The sequence below is a fragment of the Zeus faber genome (assembly GCF_960531495.2).
Source record: "Zeus faber genome assembly, chromosome: 14".
NCBI lineage: Eukaryota > Metazoa > Chordata > Actinopteri > Zeiformes > Zeidae > Zeus > Zeus faber.
Window position 1 is genome coordinate 19,073,941 of NC_137200.1, and position 21,172 is coordinate 19,095,112.

At 47.6% G+C, this 21,172-nt stretch overlaps 1 protein-coding gene across 1 annotated transcript in view; it reads right to left on the reverse strand.

Moving 5' to 3' along the window:
* Positions 1-547: 547 nt before the first annotated feature.
* Positions 548-21,172, reverse strand: part of dchs1b (dachsous cadherin-related 1b) — a 96,621-nt gene continuing 75,996 nt past the window's right edge. Inside the window, exons 9-29 of the mRNA XM_080014259.1 lie at positions 20,490-20,677; positions 19,636-19,732; positions 19,370-19,527; positions 16,480-16,920; positions 15,167-15,462; positions 14,703-14,818; positions 11,660-11,899; positions 10,583-10,708; positions 10,205-10,414; positions 9,703-9,959; positions 9,376-9,582; positions 8,732-9,128; positions 8,488-8,601; positions 8,117-8,328; positions 7,819-7,970; positions 7,066-7,196; positions 6,542-6,828; positions 6,171-6,312; positions 5,786-5,957; positions 5,270-5,679; positions 548-5,154 (exon numbers count right to left, since the gene is read on the reverse strand). Of these exons, the coding sequence (XP_079870385.1) occupies positions 3,107-5,154; positions 5,270-5,679; positions 5,786-5,957; positions 6,171-6,312; positions 6,542-6,828; positions 7,066-7,196; positions 7,819-7,970; positions 8,117-8,328; positions 8,488-8,601; positions 8,732-9,128; positions 9,376-9,582; positions 9,703-9,959; positions 10,205-10,414; positions 10,583-10,708; positions 11,660-11,899; positions 14,703-14,818; positions 15,167-15,462; positions 16,480-16,920; positions 19,370-19,527; positions 19,636-19,732; positions 20,490-20,677 (6,401 nt within the window). The 3' untranslated portion in view covers positions 548-3,106. The remainder of the gene's footprint in view (positions 5,155-5,269; positions 5,680-5,785; positions 5,958-6,170; positions 6,313-6,541; positions 6,829-7,065; positions 7,197-7,818; positions 7,971-8,116; positions 8,329-8,487; positions 8,602-8,731; positions 9,129-9,375; positions 9,583-9,702; positions 9,960-10,204; positions 10,415-10,582; positions 10,709-11,659; positions 11,900-14,702; positions 14,819-15,166; positions 15,463-16,479; positions 16,921-19,369; positions 19,528-19,635; positions 19,733-20,489; positions 20,678-21,172) is intronic.

Below are 21,172 nucleotides of genomic sequence, written 5' to 3' on the forward strand. Positions count from 1 at the left end.
GCTTTGTTCCTGTGACCTACGGAGAGTTTTTGGTTTATTTATCACCTGAGACGCACTTTCCCTTTCCGAGGGATGTTTTTCTCATATTATGTATACTACAGATTTGATGTTATTAATGGAAAATATAGGGAAACCAGGTTGTCGCTGAGGCTGTGCTAAATCACAATTCCCCTGTCTGGAGATACCGGACCCCTTTTCCTATCCCCCCAAGGAGAAATATCTGCCATTCTTGAGCGCTAAATGGGGACAAGATGAGGTGTACGGCTCTCTCTCCCTCTCTCTCTCTCTCCCTCCCCAGATGGCCCGCTGCGATTCTGGGGCGGAGACAAAAAACTTTCCCTCCCTGACTAATCATCGTTTTAATGAAGTTAGAAATTTAAGTCTGGCCCTACAGAATTACCATCTATAGCCAAGATCACTGCCAAGATACTGTTTGGCTTTAATTGCTTTCCAAAGCCTTCATTGCGGTATTTGGTGCAGACCTCAACTCTTATAAAGATGAGGAAAAGGAGTCGGACTACAGTTTGTCAAAAAGAGATCAGTAGGAATTTATTATTTGCTTTTGAAATACATGTACAGCTCATTTTCTAACATCGCTTCACCGCTCGGTCCAGGGCAGACATTTCAAACAGATTTCTAAATGGAGCCCCTCGCAACACGGAGATACGTTTCCCCTTTTTTTGCAGACGACACGGTGCCGGTGTGCGGCAGACGGGGTGAGAGCGCATGCAAGCTTTCATCTGAACCATCTGGTCAGCCGCTGGCACGTCGCACCGGGTAGCACAGGTGAACAGCCGCCCCCTTGAAAAGACCAAAGAGGACAGCGCACTGGGGCTGGCGGTCACCCCCCGGCACGTCCAGGGTGGGCCCGGGAGAAGAGTCGCTCGACGTACGTGAAAGAATGCGCAGGACGCTGTTAAAGCTTTCCGCCTCTCTGCCTCCAGCAGCAGATGTTCAGAGCGGAGCCCGAACAGGAGCGCGGGTGATGAGACAAACACATGGCGCCCGCAAGCGGTTTCCCGTCTCTCCGCTGAGATCCGCGACAGGACGCGGGAAGCGAAATCGGGACGGACAAAAGAGGCGACGTGGAGGGTTCGTGGGTTCTTCGAAACATGATTCAGCGTCCCACCTGTCTGCCCCCCACCCGCGCCCTCGTGTCCTGGAGTTCACCAAATAAGCTTGCGCCGGGTCAAGCGGCTCCGCCACGGCGATGCCATCACGCTGGTTGCATTTGATTTCGGGTGTGTGATCACGAACCACTTCACAGTCGAGTGCGTTCACCTTAGTGACTTTAGGAAGCACTTCATACGAAGACACAGAGGTGATGATAAAGCGGAATTATCCCTGAAATATCCGCTGTCTCCTCCACGGCTGTACAAGACAGAGTGCAGAACTGCCGACGCAGAAAACAGATCGGGGTCCGGATACCGATTTGCAAATCGGAATTGACGGGCGGATTTCTAGTTTTGAAATTGCATGGCTGCTTTGGGTTTTGGATGACCTACAATTTGACAAAACAAAAAAAAAAAAAAAAGATTAAGGTAGACAGAGCCCGATGACAGCTGATTGTGGTTTCCGGCTGTCCAAACGTAACAACATATCTTCCTTTCATATAAATAACAACACAAAACTCTCCGTTTTCATTCACACCATTGTCACATATATACATGGAAGGGCTCTAGCAGTCGATGGAAAGAGAGACGCATACATACTGTGGCTAGCAAACATTCAAATATACATACATGTTTATGCAAATACACTCAAATTCCGGCGGGCGAGACAGGCAGTCAAACGTCAAATCCAAAATGTGCTGCAATCTTGGAAACTTGCCGAATTAACCAGAGCAATGCAAAACTCCTAACAAAAGCAAACTACAACAAACTATATTGTGGTGGCAGTTTCATATCACTTATGGGGATATCATGGTATGGTAAGGGTCCTAATAAGAGTTTGTCTCACAAACTTATAGTGAAAACGCAAGGTGGTACCTAGGACGGGTAGGGCACGAGGAATTGGCTATTTGAATAGGCATGAAGGCGTGAAGGCGTGTGGCGCTGTCAAGTTGTCTGACACAACTAGCTCCACGAGCTGCGCATGATTTGTATATTTTGAGATTTGAAGTGTGGTCAAACTGTAGTATACGTGGAACCGTTCCACAAATAGACAAAACAGGAGAGAAGAAACAGGAGAAACAGCATAGGCCCTTCCCGCTGTGTGACCTTTAACTTTAATGTCAAAACTTCAGTCTGGTTTAGCGTGTTTGGTTTATGTAGCGCATTTCTTTTGTTTCAGTGTGCTTTGGATTTGCCGTTCGGTTGTTTGTCTTGGCCCCTGTATCTGTATAAATGGCATTTCAGAATCACATATCATAACTCAATATAAAAATATATAAAAATCAAAGTTAAAAAAAAAGTAAAAGTCACATAAAATGGTTATAGAGACAATAACTACAATTCTTGCTCCATTCTGTGCCCTTTTGGCAATGTAACGTTATGTCTTATGAACACAGTTTTTTTGTTTTTTTTTGTTTTTGTTTTTTCAAACTGAAATACACGTGTTCAGCAGCCATTTTTAAAAGCAGCCACTTGATAAGTTCAGCATTGGAGAGAAAAATGTCCACAGACACACAGAGAACAACAAGGTCCTCAGCTCTCTGGCCAGCCAGCGAGGCAACATGAAGACGACACGTTTATCTACAGACTGAGGCATCTCTGACTACAGGGCGTGGCGTGCGCACATTCCACTTTGAGGTCCATTCACCTCTTAACTCTGTTCAGTTCATAGAGACCTGCGTCATTGGGGACACAAAGGGCTTTGAGGGCATGTCCTGTCCATTCAGGCACGTTTCACTTCTTGACGCTGACAGTGGGTTGTCAGTGTTTTCCAAACTCCACATCTGGAATTCCTGGAAACAAGCATCCTTCACTAACTTCAGACTGATCCGCTATATTTCCATGGAAACAATCAAAAATCACTTTTTGGAGGGTGTAAAGGCTTATTTTCACGAAATGGGCCTTTTTTTTATTATCGCTGAGAATTACACTAATTTCACCTTCACTGAAATATGTTTATGTTTAACCCAGCAAACTGTCTTTCAATTGTGCTCTCATATCCTCATCTCATGGTCGGGACTTCGGTCTAGCGAGGGTTCTCTGGTGCTGATCATGGAAGCTGAGGGGCCTTGGCTGACTCCAAAGGGAGAGACGGCTGGTGATCGAGCTGCCAGTGGGGATAAAGAGGGGGAGAAGCTAGGAGACATTGCCGCTGATGAGATGGAGCCCTCATGACTGATTGGGGATCTGCGTAGCGAAGCTAGGTGCGGGAATGTGCGTACAATCCCAGGGACTTTTGGTGGAACTGACATGGCGCCGGGGTGTGCCACTGCTGTGATGAGTGGTGGAGGGTCAATTCTAGGTTTGGGATCGATTTTGGGCTTGGGCTGGAAGGGCTGTCGTGGGTTTTGGCTCTGTTGAGCTGTTTCATCTTTTAGCCTTGCAATCTCTGTAAAGACGTTAGCCAGAGGCTGGAACTGAGGACACCAGTTCAAGAGATAATCCCAATTATAACTTCCACGCAGCTCCTCGTCACTTGCAACAATGGCTGTGAGGGAGCCATCCACTGAAGGCTTTCCGTCCTCAGGGAAGGCATAATCCTTGGGCAAGGTAATATTGAGGCCTCGGCCTGCTCCTAGGTAGCCGCCTCCCTCATCTCTGTAGGCAGAAAGATGACCAGAGAGCAGGGTCCCACTGAGACTGCCTCCTAGCTTCTTTCCTTTGAACCAGGTGCTGCCTTCCAGTGCTGCTGGCTCACAGGATATATCAGAGAGCTGGTCAGCATCTTGCTGGATTCCAGAGTCAGGCCCTCTGGCGGAGATGTGTTCCTGCATGGAGGAGGTGATGGATGCCACACGGGGGTACTCGTTTATCATTCTAATCTCATCATCTTCTGCTGCCTCCGCTGAACCTCTCCCACTAGAGTGAGAGGGGTCCAGGGAGCCGCCTCTGGTGTAGGGACCCCCACCTGCCCCACCCTGATCTCCAGCATAACCTGGTAATGCCTGATGGTAGATCCTCTCCCCGGCTGGGCCTGACTTGGAATCGTCCATACTCTGCAGGGCAGTTCCTGCTGCAACAGCTTTGTTCCCTGTATTCTGTCCCTTCTTCCTCCTGCGTGACTTGACCAGGAACACCACCACAGCCATAACCACCAGTAATATGACAACCCCCAAGGAGACAGCAATGATGCTAACCAGCAGGATGTTGACATCTGGAGCCAAGCCAAAGTTGGTGTTGGTGACATCGATGGAGATCTGGGCTTTAGTGGTGCGAGATGTATCAAGGGGGCTGTGGGCTGACACATCTAGAGTCATTAGCCTGGCCTCCTGCTTCACCTGGCCAGACCCACTACTACTACTGCTGCCTGCACCATCCATCTTAAGGAAGACCACCCCGGTGGTTTTGTTGACATCAAAATACGGAGAGCTTGTAGGTAGTGAGTAAAGCACAATGCCATCCACCCCTCCATCCTCATCTTTGGCCTGCACCTGGCCGATGCTCTGGCCTTTCTTGGCTCCCTCTGGAACTTCAAAGGCGAAATCAGAAAATGTGAAGAGAGGATCATACTCGTCCTCACCTGTGACGAACACCTGTACAGTGACAGTAGCAGAATGGTTGCCTGCATCCACGGCCACAGCCACAAAGTTAAACGAGTTGACCTTCTCAAAGTCAAAGGTGGTTTTTGCTCTGATCGCCCCTGAGTTTTGGTCCACAGTGAAGCTCTCTTTTCCTGGTCCCGGTCGCTCAATTAGGTAATACTTGAGCTGGCCAAACGTCCCTGTGTCATGGTCTATAGCATGCAGAACGGTCACAGCTGAGTTGGCTGGCTGGTTCTCTCGGATGCTGGCTGTCAGGATTTCCACAGGGAAGAATGGATGGTTGTCATTTACATCTTTCACCTCAACCGTGACAGGAACAAGGGCAAAGTGACCCTGGCCATCTGCAGCCTGGACAACGACAATGTGAGTAGACTGGTGCTCACGGTCGAGTGGTCGCTGAAGCCGTAATGCTCCAGTCCACTGGTCCACAGTAAACAACTCCATATCATCACCAGAGCTGATAGTGTACTGGACCTCTGCATTGGGAGCCGAATCTTGGTCTGACAGACAGGAAACAGAAAGGATCAGGAATAAACTCAAAATAGAAGAAAGCCAAAAATACATCAGCAAGATAGAGAAAGATTGATGAATATGATGAAAAGCCTGTTTACCCACCTGTGGCAGTCAGACGTATAATCTCAGTTCCAGCAGCCGCTCCCTCGCTCAGTGACACTGTGTAGTCTGCTCTGCTGAATACTGGTGGGTTGTCATTCACGTCGATAATAGATATCACAGCGCCAACACTGGAGCTGCGCTGGGGTACGCCGCGGTCTGACACCACCACTGTGAGGTTGTATAGTGCTGTTGTTTCGAAGTCAAGGCCCTCAGCCAACAGAAGTGTTCCTACAGTTTGAAAACCCCGTCCCTCCAGGAAACGGACACTGCTTTCAATCTGGAATGCATTGCCTTCATTGCCATTGGCAATAGCAAAGTCAAAGCCACAGTTCTCACGAGAGAGGTCACTGTCAACGGCCTCTAAAGTCAGAATTGTTGCTCCTGGGATAGTGTCCTCTGAGACTGTGGCCCTGGAAAGGTGAAGACCAGTAATTACTAAAATGTACTGTTAGATGGTCATTGTAAAAAGAACAGCTTTCAGCGAGGTCAATGCAGTATGAACGTAGGGAAACTAACCTGTACTCTGATTGGTGGAACACAGGCGCGTTGTCATTGACATCAGAGATTTGGACTTGCACAGTGGTGAGAGAGGAGAGTGTAGGTGAGCCTCCATCACGAGCCTCAATGACAATATTCACTGATGGACGCTCGGGGTCAAACTCTGCTTTCTGATTGATGAACAGGGTTCCTAAACAAGATGGACAAGGAGACGGAATTAAAACTACATCTGACGACAACGACATCTGAACTACATACTGATATTCATTTAATATTCCCAAAGTATATTAATGAAGGGCAAATCTCAGTAATAGCATAACAAATGTATGTGGGTTTTGCCATTTATAATTAGTGAGTCAATTTGTTGACTCCATCAGGGTAAAAGAAAGTCAAGCCCGTCTACCATTGCTGGAGTCAATGTAGAAGCCCTCCTGGGTCGATGACATCAGCCTGTAGGAGACCTTTCCATTCTCTCCGGAATCTCGGTCAGTTGCTGTTACCGTGACAACCGGACTTCCTGGTGGCGTGTGCTCAGGCAGTGTTACCTGTGGTGCCCAAAAAGAGCTCAAGCGTTGGCGAAAGAAAGAGAACACCAACCGAAAATGTGGCAGCGGTGACAAATCCAGGATCAGAAAGTAAAAGTCAAGTTGAGCCTCTGCCCCACCCATGTGGTAAGCCCTCTGATTTGAGCCTTCTGAATGGTTTATTGTATGGATGCAATGTCTCACTGCGTGAATTTTAATTAAAGGTAGACCAACTAATAGAGCGTGCTACCTGGTAGAGGTCTTGAGTGAAGGTTGGTGCGTTGTCATTGACGTCCTCCACCACGATGGTGATGTTGGCCTCGGTGTGGTGCTGGCTGTCGGTGGCCCTGACGGTGAGCGTGTACCACGTCTTCTCTTCGAAGTCCAACGGGCCAATGAGGGAAACCCCTCCGCTGAAGCGATGGATGCCGAACCTGCCTAACGCAGAGGGGTCGAGCTGCAGCGAGTAGGAGAGGGCGGGGCTGGAGTCCACGTCGTTTCCGGTCACCAGGGTGATCTCAGTGCCAATCAATGTGTCTGGGGGACAGAGACAGCCATCGCAGGGAAGTTATTTCCATTTCACCTATTGTGGATTTAACAGGGCAGTTTGTTTCTTTTCAATGTTTTGGTCATGATGCTTGATCTCAAAAGGGTCGAGGGTTTTCTTTTCAAACTCCGAGCTTTGTTTTGTTTCCTTGTTTTTGCACTTGTATTTGTATCGAGCGACTGGTTTCACTGAGTTACAATCATGTTTTGAAGATTTTGTTTACTTACTCTCTGGAATGCGGATCTCCTTGGGCAGAGGAATAGTGGGACTGTTGTCATTTTGGTCGACGATGATCACCGTCAGTGTAGCTGAACCAGCCAATCGTGGACTGCCTCTGTCGGTCGCCGTAACTACGAGCCTGTAGGCAGGCATAAATAGATTAAATATGTCATCTGTTGTTGCCTAAATGTAATTACTTCAATTCAAAGAGGTTTTTTTGATGAGAAGAGACTAAAGGCATAGACTCATGTATCTAACTCTTTCAGATATTACCAAAGTGAAAAGCATTGTTCTATAATGTGTCACCCTTTGAGAAATAAAATGCATCACAATTCAGCAGGTATCTATTTTCATTTAGCCATTGATATAGCTCTTCTGAAGCAGAGATTGAAATTTTTTATAAATGCAACATACAGAACAAATGTGAAAATCTCACAGTCGACAGTGGCTAATTTAGGGGGTTAGGAAATGTAGCTTGGATGTCGGACCCATCTGGCGTGCAGAAATGTGTTTGCAACAGTGCATGTCTTTGCAGTGCATTCAATCAACCTTTTCGCCAGCTATCTAACTAAAACAATAACTAAGTGAAACAGATTTATGACACATAATGCAGTGTCTGTCTTTTGTCCTCCTCCCGTGTTTCTGTGCATGCAAATAAAATGCTGTTTCACGTCTGTGCACTATATCCAAAGGACATCATCCATCTGCACCGAGAAAAAAAAACATTCTCGTGACAGTTAAGCAACTGCAGATCTGCTCACTTGGTCTGTGTCCAGATCTCACGGTCCATGATGGCTGCCGTGGTGATGCTTCCCGTCACCGGGTCAATCTTAAACAAGCCGCTCATGCCAGATGACTGGATGGAATAGGTCACCTGACCATTCTGGCCCTGATCCACATCCTCTGCCACCACCTGTAGGAGGGTGGAAGTTGCTTTGTTTGTTTGTTACTGCATTCCCTGTAGACTTCCATAATCAACAATGACACATGTACAAGCCTGATAACATACAATGGACGCTATTCTTGAATAGCGCGAATGCATCCAAGGGAAATGAATACCTGTATGATAGGCATTTCGTATCCTTGTGCTTCTCTCATGTAGGCCACGTAGTTCTGCAGCTGGAAGCGTGGAAGGTTGTCATTGACATCCTGCAGGATCAGGTTGACAGCCATGAAGGATGTGGAGGACACCGTTTCTGCCTTTACCACCAGCCGGAGTCGAGGGGTGTCCTCAAAGTCCAGCCCCTTGGAGCTCAGCACCCAGATCTCACCTGGCAGCAAAAACACAGGGCAGGGAGGGTGGTGAGGACCGGCAGAGAATCGAATCAAAGTGAAATTTCCGTTTTAGTTTCTATAATTAAATATTTGTATTTCATTTTATTTCATATATTTGTCTGCAGTTAAATGAATCGGTTAGTTGGTGGTCTGACCTGTTGAGGAGCTGATGCTGAATGCCTGCCTTCTGTTGCCACTGAAGAGACTGTAGCTGATACCTTTACGTGTCCCATCTGGGTATTGGGCCTGCGCCTGGGCCACTGCTGTGCCTAAATATGGGTCAACAGGATACAGAAAACCTTCCTTTAAGGATTTTATCCATTTATATATTGAAAAAAATGGTATTTCATACCTCCACTCTCAGTATTGTCCTTTCTTACTGCCATCTTGATATCTAACCTTTAATTGCGTTCTCCTGTATGCTGACATCTCTGGCATTCCTGGAGAAGCGGATGCCCTTGTACTCCACTTCCCTCACATAAATGACAACCACCCCCTGGGATGACTGTGCTGGGCTGCCCTGGTCCATGGCCTCCACGATCAGAGTCCTTTGAGTCTGGGTGAGCCCCCCCAGCGGTTCCGTGGCCTGGATCTCCCCAGTCAGGGAGTTAATGGTGAAGCCTTTCACCGGGGTGGCGAAGCGGTAGAACACCGAGCCGTTGGCCCCAAAGTCCTTGTCCTCTGCCCTCATGGTGGCCAGGACACGCTGGGGGCGGCTGCCAGTAACCTCGACGACAAGCGGGTCTTGGATGAAGAAAGGAGCGTTGTCGTTGACATCCAGAATGGTGACTGTCACCTGCAGCAGAAGGCGACAGATGGGAGGGTGTGCAGGTATTATCCCTGTGGCCACAGGTGCTTGGTGGCCTCGAAATATCTCAGCTGGGCTCGTTTTGGCTACAAATGAATTCCATTCTACTCCTAAGCTCTCTACAGCCCCCTCTACAAGCAATGCTTTCCTCTCAGTAAACCAACAAATATGCCATTGACCCTTTGAGGACCCTAATAAAAACACAAAATAACACCTGTTTTTGTTGGTTGTGTACCTGAGTCGAGGTGTTTCTGGGTGCAGCAGAGGAGCGATCGACAGCGAACACTAGGAAGCTGTACGACGCCCGCTTCTCCCGGTCCAGAGGCGCTGATGTGCTGATACGACCGGTGCTCTCCTCCACAACGAAAGCTCCGTGCGCCTCGTTGCTGAGGAAATACAGAACCCTCCCGTTCATGCCCTCGTCGGCATCTGTTGCTGTTACCTAGGAGGCAAAATATGGAGGCAAATAGGTGAAGTTGTTTCCCTTTTGGTATTCCTGGTGGCTTTCTTACCTACAGAGGCATTTATTTGACCATTTGCCAATCTTGTAATTTCTGCCTACCTCTAGAACCTGAGACCCTTCAGCTGCGGCCTCTGTCATGTCCACAGAGTAGCTGCTGCTGCTGAACACGGGGCTGTTGTCGTTGACGTCCAGCACTTGGACCTCCACCGTCACCGTGGTGCTGAGAGAGGGGCTGCCGTGGTCCAGGGCGACCACCTCCAGGGAGTATTTTTCCTTCCCTTCTCGATCCAGGGCTCGTGAGGTGGAGAGAGCCCCTGTGCTGGCCTGGAGCTGGAAGTCTCCATTGGGGTCCCCGGCTAGTTGTAGAAAGTAGTTTGAGTGAAAAGGCAGAGAGCGAACGAGAGACGGAGAGAGGGATTGTGCGGGAGAGAGATGAGGAGTCAGAAGTGCATTTTAACTGCTCAATTAACCACAACAGTTGTGCAGTTGTCACAATGATCCTTTCATCGGATGTGCCTTCATTTGGCACATCATCTCTCTCTCTCCTTCTCTAGCTCTTTTTGTGTCAGATGCATAAAAAAACAAAAACGCAGTTTCGTACCAGTGATCCTGTACTCCAGCTCTCCACTGGAGCCCGAATCTGGGTCTGTGGCCTTGAGGAAGCACAGCTCCACGGGCCCCTCGTTTTCGGGCACCTCCAGGCTGTACCAAGGCTTTGCGAAGACTGGGGCATTGTCGTTTTCATCCTGCACCTCCACACGGACCACGGCCTTGGCAAAATTTGCGGTAAGTCCTCCGTCCCTGGCATAGACTGGGGTGAAATGGCAGTTAGGGAAAGAGGTTAGAATGAGAGGATTTCCATGATGGCAATAGTGTAGACTACGCTGTAAAACAAGTCTGCATTACAATGCATTACAGTCAGGCTCTTCTAGAATAGGGTATGAGCTAAAGGAGGCACATCATGGGTCAGTCGTTGTACCAGTCAATGTGTAGTGGTCCTGCAATTCTCGGTCAAGTTCCTTGGTGGTGGTGATGACTCCTGTAACAGGGTTGATGACAAAGCCTTCCTCGGTCACTCCCCCGTAGGACACGTGGCCATTAGAACCTAGGGTAGAAGACGGGGATGAGGATTGAAGGCTGACTGGCTCATTTGAAACGGCTTCCTTTGCAGAAAAAACTCAACCGTCAAAGCTTGGTAGAAAGACTGCAGACATGAATTAAAGCACACCAGATGTGACAAATAGGTAATAAAAACAGGGTAACAACTATCTGCTTTGGGGTTTGCCAACACGACTTGCCAACTTAATTTCATTAGAAACTGAGATTGCGGTGTGTTCCGCAATGACGGGGCCCTTACTCTTGCTCTCGACTCTGTTATTCCTTACTTGGATTTTCTTACTCGACGTCATTGTGGAAGAAGCTGAGGGATTGCATTCTGGTCGAGACAGGATTGTGGCAACTACAGCTGTTTACTTGGCAACCCCCCCACCCCCCACTCCCAGATTCAATTTCTAGAGTCTCTCTCACGATAACTGAATGTTCAGCATCACGGTTCCAATTGAAAATACTCAAAAAATCAGGCTAATTGATGCTCACTGGCCAACAAATACAAGATGTCAAACCGTGTCTCTCCGCAGGCCCAAGTGGAATCTGCAAGGTTTCATTTAATCTCTTCACTTTTTCCCGGGGGAAAAAAAAAATAAAAAATTTGGTTGATTTGGTTTGTTCCCCAAATTCAAAGCCAAAATGAGCTGAGGGATATTTCTGTTCTTGTGAAAACAAATAAATCCAGAGACTATTCCTACAGCTACTGCAGCCCGGTCTCATGAGGCTGTTGTGGAAAAAATGTAAACGCACCATTTTTTATGTTCTGTTTCCAAAAGGAAGCAAAATTATCTTCCTCAGGAAGAGGGACGACAGTGTCCACCGAGCTCTACTCAAGGAAATTGATGAGGGAATCTGTGATTCTGCTCGCGTTTTGTGTCAAATGACCACGTCAAATATACACGTGCGTAAATTTGTTGCTCAAAATTAGTCTTGGAATCCTCTAACTGACCTTGGTCGCGGTCGGTGGCGCTCATGGTCAACACGGTGGTTCCCGGGCCCCGGTTCTCCATCACCTGCGTCTCGAACTCCGCCCGCTGGAAGGCGGGGGCCTCGTCGTTGACGTCGATCACCTGCACGCACAGCACCTGAGAGGCGGAGAGCGGTGGCATCCCATGATCTTCTGCCACGACGGTAAGGTTGAAGACCTCCTGCGCCTCTCGGTCCAGAGCTTTCAGGATGGACAGAGAGCCTTTGAGGGAAAAAGAGGGAAAAAAAATGAGCGAGGAAAAAAGTTCCAAATGGAGCGTTTTGTTTTTTTTACCACACGATGTACCGCGCGGCTGTTGATGTTGGAGTTGTCGCCCTCGTCTGAGATCGCAATTTTGTGTACCTGAGAGAGGGAGGCGGGATTTATACGCCCCGAGGACCAGTAAAAAACGTTTCGGTGCAGCTTTGCTTTATGAGGTTTCCACAATAACAGAGCCAACAGTCTGTTCATTCAGGCCAGTCAGCTCATTGGAAGGAGGTTGGACTTTGATCTAACAGCAAGGAAATACCTTTTGCTAGATGAATGGATGGATGGATGGATGGATGAATAAAGAGAGAGAGTGAGATAGATAGATAGATAGATAGATAGATAGATAGATAGATAGATAGATAGATAGATAGATAGATAGATAGATAGATAGATAGATAGATAGATAGATAGATAGACAGACAGATAGACAGATAGACAGATAGATAGATAGATAGATAGATAGATAGATAGATAGATAGATAGATAGATAGATAGATAGATAGATGGATAGATGGATAAATAAAGCATCCTCAGGTGGATTATGACAGTGTTACAGCAGCTCAGTATAAGTGATAAGAATGGACTATAGAAAAAAATGCTATATACAATAAACACTAACAATAAATAAAATATCCGAATAAAAATCAAATAATAAATACATCGATAAAATATGTTAATAATACTATGCTTTAGTTTTTGTTTCCATGATTTCTACAACTTGGAACTTTTGTTGAATATGTGTTTGCGTGTGCACATGCAATGTGTGAGTGCTGGTCATGGCAGAGTGCTAACGTGCCGACATGCTGGGGCTGACAGAGGTGGGGGACTTATGATTGCCCCCCCCCACACACACACACACACACACGCACACACACACACACACCCCCTGCTGAGCGCACTGGGGGCCATGGCTCTGATATTCTTTTTCCAAGCCTGCTGATTGTATAACTATCTTTCACCTTAACCGTTACTGTTTCTTTGAAACACAGACTCACACTGTCACAACTGCGTTATGCAATGTACCGCAAATATGGTGTTGTTGATAAAGTTAAAGCGGATTTTCCGTAAAAGGTCCACACTTTATTGAGGCAAAATAGACACTTTTAAAGGGGACCTATTTATGCTTTTCCTTTTTTTCTGTCATATATATAATGTTAATATGGGATTTCCATATTAGACGTGGCCAAAAGTGTCACATAATGAGGTAAAACTTATGACAATGTAATCGCTGTGAACAAAACGCTCAAGACTTCCGACCGCTCTGAACGCTCCGTTTCCAAAGGTGTTTTCTACTATCTGCACGAGCTGACGTCAGCTGGTCACAGATTTCTTTGTACGGTCATCTGCTCCATCCCATCCGCTGTGCGTACAGGCAAAACCGATAAAAATAGTGTGTTTTTATTGTTGATTATTGTAGTTTATTTTTTGTTTGTTTATTTATTTTATTTTTTTCAAATGTTTACATGACACAAAAAAAAAAAACCTGCGTCCGAGAGTCTTGGTGAAGTTTGTGTCCCCCCACAAGCCTGGAGCACGCAACGAAAGTCGGAACAGACTTTTAAATGAGGCCTATGTCATAGAAGATCAAATATGAGTGAAGGTTCAGCAACTGGATTGCTTATTTCTCGCCTCAGATTTGTTCCAAAACAGATTTTGGTGGACCGATAGGGTGAAATCGGTGAAAGTTAGGGAGTAAATACAACGAAACCAGGAAGCCATGCTCAAACGCGATCGGCTCACAGAACCCGGAACTTGAGCTCAAACCGCATTGGCTCACAGAACTAGGGGCCTCAGGACGTCCCTCCCACTGAAACAGCCCGTTTTCAGACAGGGTGGACCTGACGCATGTAAGAATTCCTCGAATACATAATCGTAGTGGTATTTTTAGGAACAAAAATGAGGAAAAACATGGTTTTGGCGACCTCAGAGACCTATGTTAACTTGTGTAAAAAGGAGCGAAAGGGTCCTCTTTAATACCACAGTACTCGTCTCATTCTACAACAACACCCTCCACATTATTAAGTCCCTTTTTGTTGTTGTGTTACTTAATAATTATAGATTTTACTTCAACAACTGCTGCTCCCGGCTAAGCGGAGCGCCACGCTGCCTGAGAATAAAAAAAGAAGTGAAACATCGACTCTTGTTAACGCAGAAGGCGCTTGACAGTAATTGAGTAAAAAAGGCTCTCTCCCATCTGGAAGCTGCATTAAGCGGCCGTCTCACGGTTCCTAATCCTGTTCCAGACAAAGCTGCGCTGCCTCGCGATTCACGGTTCTGATGATGGAGAATCACACGTTCATACGCACGTATGTACAACGTGTCGAAAGGCTGTCCAGCCCAAATAAAGTTGGGTTCCCATGATCGAGTCCATCGCGAGCGGAACACCAACATATTATTCAAGCCAAATACTGCCCTACGGCACTGAAACATCGCCTTATGAAGAAGGGTTATGAGGGTTTTAGCCGTTCTTCCTTCTGTGAGATTTCATGACCCACCAGAAAGGACGACGGCGGCGTGTTGATTGTCCGTCATGAAGCACATTTTAAAACATGCCTCACAATTTCCAAGAGCTCAATCTTCCTTTAAGCTTAAGCTAAGTCAATGGAGACCGCAAATCTGAGCGATACTGTGGTGAATCGTCCCTCGATGGATGTTAAGTCGGGCACTTACAGTTTATGAGACCCACCGTTTTTTTTTTCTCTTTGGACTCTTTACCATTTACTGTTACGTAACAATCTGCATTCCAAGGCCTTACCGGTGCTGGGGTTGAGGCTGAAGCGCCCTGCGCTGTTCCCCGCCTGGATCCTGTACGACACGCGTCCGTTCTCCCCTTCGTCTTCATCGCGGGCCATCACGTACACGATCACAAAACTGCGACGCACAGATATAAAGTTTGAGTCACCTTCCAACAAATGAAATTGGTGCTCGATGACATCAACGAATGCAAATTCAGAAAAAATCGCGACGAAAAAAAAATCATAAAGGAAGTCCACAAACTCAGCGGTTCAAGACCTGCGGATGGAAAATAGTTTAACTAGATTGAATTCTAATATTGAAATAAGACAACGCGCTTCCACAGGCTGCTGAATGAAAGCCACCGCGGAAGCAAGCAGGAAAATCTGAGAAAAGGCCCTTGTTCTTCAGCCTGTTGTCTTCGTTTCTTATTTCTGGAACTCCAGACGCAGACAAAAACACGCCGCGACCCGACGCTTCACCTACCCGACGGGCTGGTCTTCCATGACGCTGACCGCAGACGGCGAGGTGAACACCGGAGAGTTGTCGTTCTCATCGGTCACGAACACCTGGGCGGTGACGGAGCCCCAGCGCCGCTGGGCCGGGTCCGCCGCCTGATCCGTGGCCCTCACCACCAGGTAGAGGGACGGCGTGAGCTTGTGGGCCAACTTCTGTCCCAGAGTCAGAACCCCGGTGGCGGGATCCAGCGTCAGGAGGCCGGGGGTGTCAGGCCAGAGGTGCTCGATGGAGTAACGCAGTTCGCTGTTCGGTCCACTGCCATCCTGCGGGAAGGAGATACAGATCAATCGGCTTAAAGCGCCACGATGCAACTTTTGGGATTTGGCGCCCCTGCGGTTCCTGAGCGCAGTTGCACTTTTGCGCAACTGTCGTAAAACTATGTCCAGTGTCCGAAGATAATTTATTAGCGGACAAATTTGAACCATATCGGCCACGTTTCAACAACAGCCTGTGTTACGAACGCAGATACAACGTACGCCAAGGTTACAGCGCCCCTTGCACGGACCTCGCCGTTTCAGCGAGCACTCAGCCCATGGCTCCCCCGGAGCCTCTCTCCGGGAGACGGCGTGGGGATTGCCCCCCCCCCCACTGCAACCGCTGTAGATACCAGATGTGCAGATCTGCTCGCACGCTTGTGTCAGAGGGTGAAACAAACCCTGTGTCGCAATGGAAGTGAGGGCCGGCGCGCGCCGGGTCGGGGCATGGGTGCCGGGCGCGCCGCCGGCCCTCACTTCCATTGCGACACAGGGTTTGTTTCACCCTCTGACACACGCGTGCCAGCAGTGTCAGGGAGGTGGAGCGGCTACGTTTTGTTTGGGCATTATTAGACATAGACATTTTGACCGGCAAGTTTATAATTTATCGTTTTTTTTAATCAATTTTACCAGGCAAAAAAGCGGTAATTACCAGAGCCAAACATCAAGGAAGTGACGTGGTGCCGTGAAGCGTAACTCACTCTACCTGCGGTTTCGTCCCTGAACACGGAAGTTACATAGTGCAAGCACAGGCGTTCGGGGTGGGTTGGAATAAAAGAGGTGCCATTCTTCATATTACAGGTCAGTTTATCATCAAAATGATTCTGAAGCTGTTATTTTAAGGTAAAAAAGTTAAATAGTGTTGCTTTAAGATAAGATAAGATAAGATAGTACTTTATTGGAAATTCAGGTGTTGCAGCAGCTCAATGGGAGAGCATAAAGTACTGGTCTGTCTAAACAGTAACTTATCTTATTATTTTACATCACAAATCATTAATTCAAGTCAATAACGTATTTCTTTCCTACCTGATCCAGGGCTTGAAAGGTGTAGATGGAATTCCCCGGCTCTGCATTCTCCGGGATCACGATGGTGACGGGGTCCTCGGTGAACTCCGGGGCGTGGTCGTTCTTGTCCTGCACGTGGATGTCCAGCTGCACCCGGTGGCTGCTGGGGAAGTCCCGGGAGAAATCGGAGACCTCCACGTGGACCGTGTACTTGGAGCCCTTCTCGTAGTCCAGCTCCCGCACCAGGTAAACGTCCCCCTTCAGGCGGTCCACCATGAAAGTTCCGTCCTGGTCCGTGCCGCCCACCACCAGGTAGGTCACCTGGCCGTCCGGCGGAGCGGGTCCGTGCTGGTCCGGCGGGCGGACGGAGCCGATGACGGAGCCCGGGGTGGCCCCTTCCACCGTGTTCAGGGCCATGGAGAGGAGGTTGTGCTTGGGGTTCGACTTGGAGGAGCTCAGGACCTGGAGGGCGAGAGTGAGAGAGAGAGAGAGAGAGAGAGAGAGAGAGAGACAGAGAGAGAGAGAGAGAGTAGTAGAGATATCAATTAAGCGTTATGAGCAACTAAAATTGGTCGTTTTTAGGTTTCGGGACCAGATATACTGTATTGCCTGATATACTTCCAGGAATACCGTCCTCGAAGTAGTATCGGGCCTCATGCATAAACCCATCCGGCAGGGAAATAAGCCATGAAAAGCATTTTGAAGTATCATTTCACCCCTTTTTCAGAAGTCGGACGTGAAGGCCAAGGTGCACTAGTGCGCTGGTTACCGTATCTGGTGTCCCGCTGCGCCTTCACGGATTCCAGCCATATGGCTCTATACACAGATGTTGGTTGTGGTCTGTTCGACAATAGCCCTCTTGGGAATCAGTCCAGTAAGCATCCAAGCACCGTTACACTCTGCAATTGCTGTGAAAATATGGTTTACCCGAGTTCTAAGCGGCGGTGGACACCGACACCGAGCCAAAGTTGGCGGATTCTCTTCGGTTAAAGGCAACGGTCGAGTCTCCGGCAACGGCAAGAGTCAGACGGGAAACAAGTGGGTGTTGGTGTGTGTGTGTGTGTGTGTGTGTGTGTGTGTTTGGGGGCTTGCGACACTTTGGGGCCAAAGCATCAGGGCGCCACATTGTTGGAGAGCCACCTAGATCAGAGAGTCCCAGCCCCGGCTATAAAGCTTCAATCCCCTTTAATTTAGTTTGATCACAACGCGCTCACACACACACAAACACACACACACGCGCACACGCACACACACACACACACACACACACACACACACACACACACACACACACACACATACACACACACACACACACCAGTCTGCAGTATATGTCACTCAGCTATCAGAATCTCCGGGGTCCCCCCGGTTCCTCCGCCTCGGAGGTCACTGCAGCATCGGTGCCGGGACTCGCAGGGGGTACGGAGGCGAGGGGTTCCGTCCGGGAGGGAGCCCCGCAGAGATTCGGATAAACATCCGCGCTCATTCTCCATTTTCAATATCTCTATCTCTGCCACCTTCACGGCTGTTTGTATTTCCCCTTGAGTTTCTCACGTTTCTCATATTTGGGGTAAAAAAAAAAAGATCTTGCGTCCTTCTCACGCCCCTGTGTTGCTGCGTCCCCCACAGCTATGCGATCTTCAAAAAATAATTTCCAGAAACATCAGCTGAGAGAATTTTGAATGTATCATTATAATGGGTCCATGTTGGTGTGTGTTTGTAGTGGTTTGGGGGGCGTTACAGCGTATATGGGCTTTAGTGCATGTTTGTGTGTGTGTGTGCGTGTGTGCGTGCGCGTGTTTGTGTGTGTGCTTGTGTATATCATTGGCTGCTACTGTATGTTCTCTCTCTCTCTCTCTCTCTCTCTCTCTCTCCGTGGGATCAGAGATTCGATGCAGCTGGCTCTCCTCAAATCTCATCTGGGAGCGTTTGATTCCGAGGTGCCTGTTTCCTCTCTGTCTAATCTCAGCGCCGGGATAAATCCAAGGCGAGCGCTCCGGCTGTGATTAGCACGCACCCGCCCCCCTCCCAAAAAAAAACACTCCTCAAAGATCCGCTGTCCGCCAGTTCGTCCTCACAAAACGCTTCGTTGACGAAAAACCCCCTTCTCTCTCGTCGGTTCTGATACGCAGGAGTGACCCCGCTGCGGACCGGGGCTGGAAGTGTAACTCAGTCCAGACCTCCGCTCCGCCGGTGCTGCCCCGGCTTTCTCACCTTGGGCTTCGGGTTACCCCGCCCGACCCACCCCCACCCTTCCCCCGGCTCACCTCTGGGGGGCAGGAAACGCGCCCTAGATGGAATAGATGTTTTCTTTTTTTTTTTTTTTCCTCTGTTGTTTTTACAGACACAGATATAGTTTCTGCTTTCTCCTCCGAGTCAATCTACAGATATACTGTTCACTTTCTTGCGCGGTTGGGAGGAAATTACTCAGGAGAGAGCGGGGAAACTTGAGGCAAAGAATGCGCCGGGACTGAGGTAATGTGTAGATACGGCTTAACGGGCGGAGATCTGGGTACCTTGTTGACCTCCCCGTGCCTTTTCCTCGCGTACAGGACTTTGGCGGAGTAACAAGCAATTACAATAGAGGAGAGGGAGACGAGTGCATGTGTGTGTGCGTGTGTGTGTGTGTGTGTGTGTGTGTGTGTGTTTTTACAGACACAGATATAGCTTCTACTTTCTCTTCCAGGTCTACAGATATACAATACTGTTCTGGTTGTTTTACTACACTTGTGAGGACCAGTCTCTCTGAATTGACTGTCTCAGTTTAGTCAGTTTGCTTGGTCCTCACTTTGACACCAGTACAGCAATGTGTGTGTGTGTCTGTATGTGTGTGTTCGCGTGCGTGCATGGCGTGCGTGTGTGTGCGAGGTATGATATACAATAGATAAGCTGCGGGGGGGGTAAGGTTTACCTCGATGCGGAGCTGGCAGGAGGTGCTGAGGCCAGGCGTGCCATGGTCGGACGCCGTCACGGTGAAGGCGTATTCGGCCCGCTCCGCCGATCTCAGAGGGGACGACGTCCGCAGCTCCGCCGTGATCGGGTTCAGGGAGAACCGCTCGGCTCTGGGACCTTCGACGGGACACGCGACAATTCATGAGTGCGGCAGCTCCAAAATCGGGAATTACCGCATTTTCAGCTCGGCGGTTGATGAGAGCGAAGGTTTACGGAGATGCCGACCCGATAAAGAGTAGTAGATCGTTCCGTTTTCTCCCTCGTCCGGGTCTTTGGCAGTCAGCGTTCCCAGAACCGAACCCGGGGGAAGCCCCTCCATCACCTGCAGGAGGAGGAAACCAGCATCACACAAGGTCACGATATCGCTCACAGACGTCTTTTTACCGTATTTTATGAGCATTCTTTGAAAGTTCTATCTCACTGCCTATCCTAACCCACTCAAACGAAACGGAGAACCGTCGGTCAGAGAACGGTGGGCCAGGCTTAATCATTAAAACATACAGATGTTTTAAGAGAGACGGCTTAATAAAATCAACTTATTACAAGTAACACACTATGTAAGTTGTTGTTTTTTTTTATTAAATTTGCGAAATCTCTCTCACTTTAAATTATCATTATTATAATAGGCAATTACCAATAAAAATGCTGCTACTAAATCTCATAAAAAAGGAAAAAAACTATTATTGTCTTGCATTTAATTTAAATAAATGAGCTGTACATTCTTCAGCCATTTAAGATTATTATAATAATAATAATAATTATTATTATTATTACTTTAATGCATAATACATGCTTAACTGTTGAACTGCTTATTGTATGTTTATGTTGTGAATTAGATATTTATTTTCATAAGGCAATAATCAACAAACAAACAGCAAAATCCTTATAAACAAACACACCACTGCAGTTGTTTAAAAACCTATAAACAAAACTATAAACAAAATATACAAAATATACATCAAAGTTAAAAGGAGAGAAAAAAAGTACAAAAATACAAAAGTAACAGGAAAAAAAAGACACTTTCGTATCATATTAGGGTATGGGAGAATGCATTTCACCTCCTGTCTCCTCCTCCTCACCTGTAAGAGCACCTCCTTGTCGGGCGGGGTGTGGACGAAGGCAGGGGCGTTGTCGTTCTCGTCCAGCACGGTGATGTGCGCGGTGCCGGTGGCGCTCCTGGGGGGCGTCCCCCCGTCCTGGACCACCACCGTCAGCTGGAAGCTGGACTGCTGCTCCCTGTCCAGGGCCACGTGCGTGCTGATCTCGCCTGTACGGTGGAGGAGGCAGAGACGGTCCTCTCAGAATGTAGAAAGCTCAGCATGTCTCAGCTTTCTACATTCTTGAACAGATGCGTTTCGCATTCATATTTTTTGTCACACTGTCAAGGATTTACATTTAACTTTTTTCATATTAAGAATCATATTTATATTAATATCATTATTATAATGATGATGATGATGATGATGATGACGATTATTATTATTATTATTATTATTATTATTATTATTATTATTATTATTATTATTATTATATATTTTAATCATTACTATTGTAATTATTATTGTTATTATATAAGTATCATTATTATAATAATAATATATATATATTTTTTCATTATTATTATTATTATTGTCAGGAGTATTAGTAGTAGTATTGTCGTTGTTGTTATATTTACGGCAGATTTTTGGACAACCGTATCTCAAGTATCAGCTTCAGCAACAGCCTTTCTAACATCTGAAACCTGGCAATTTGACCCCAGGGC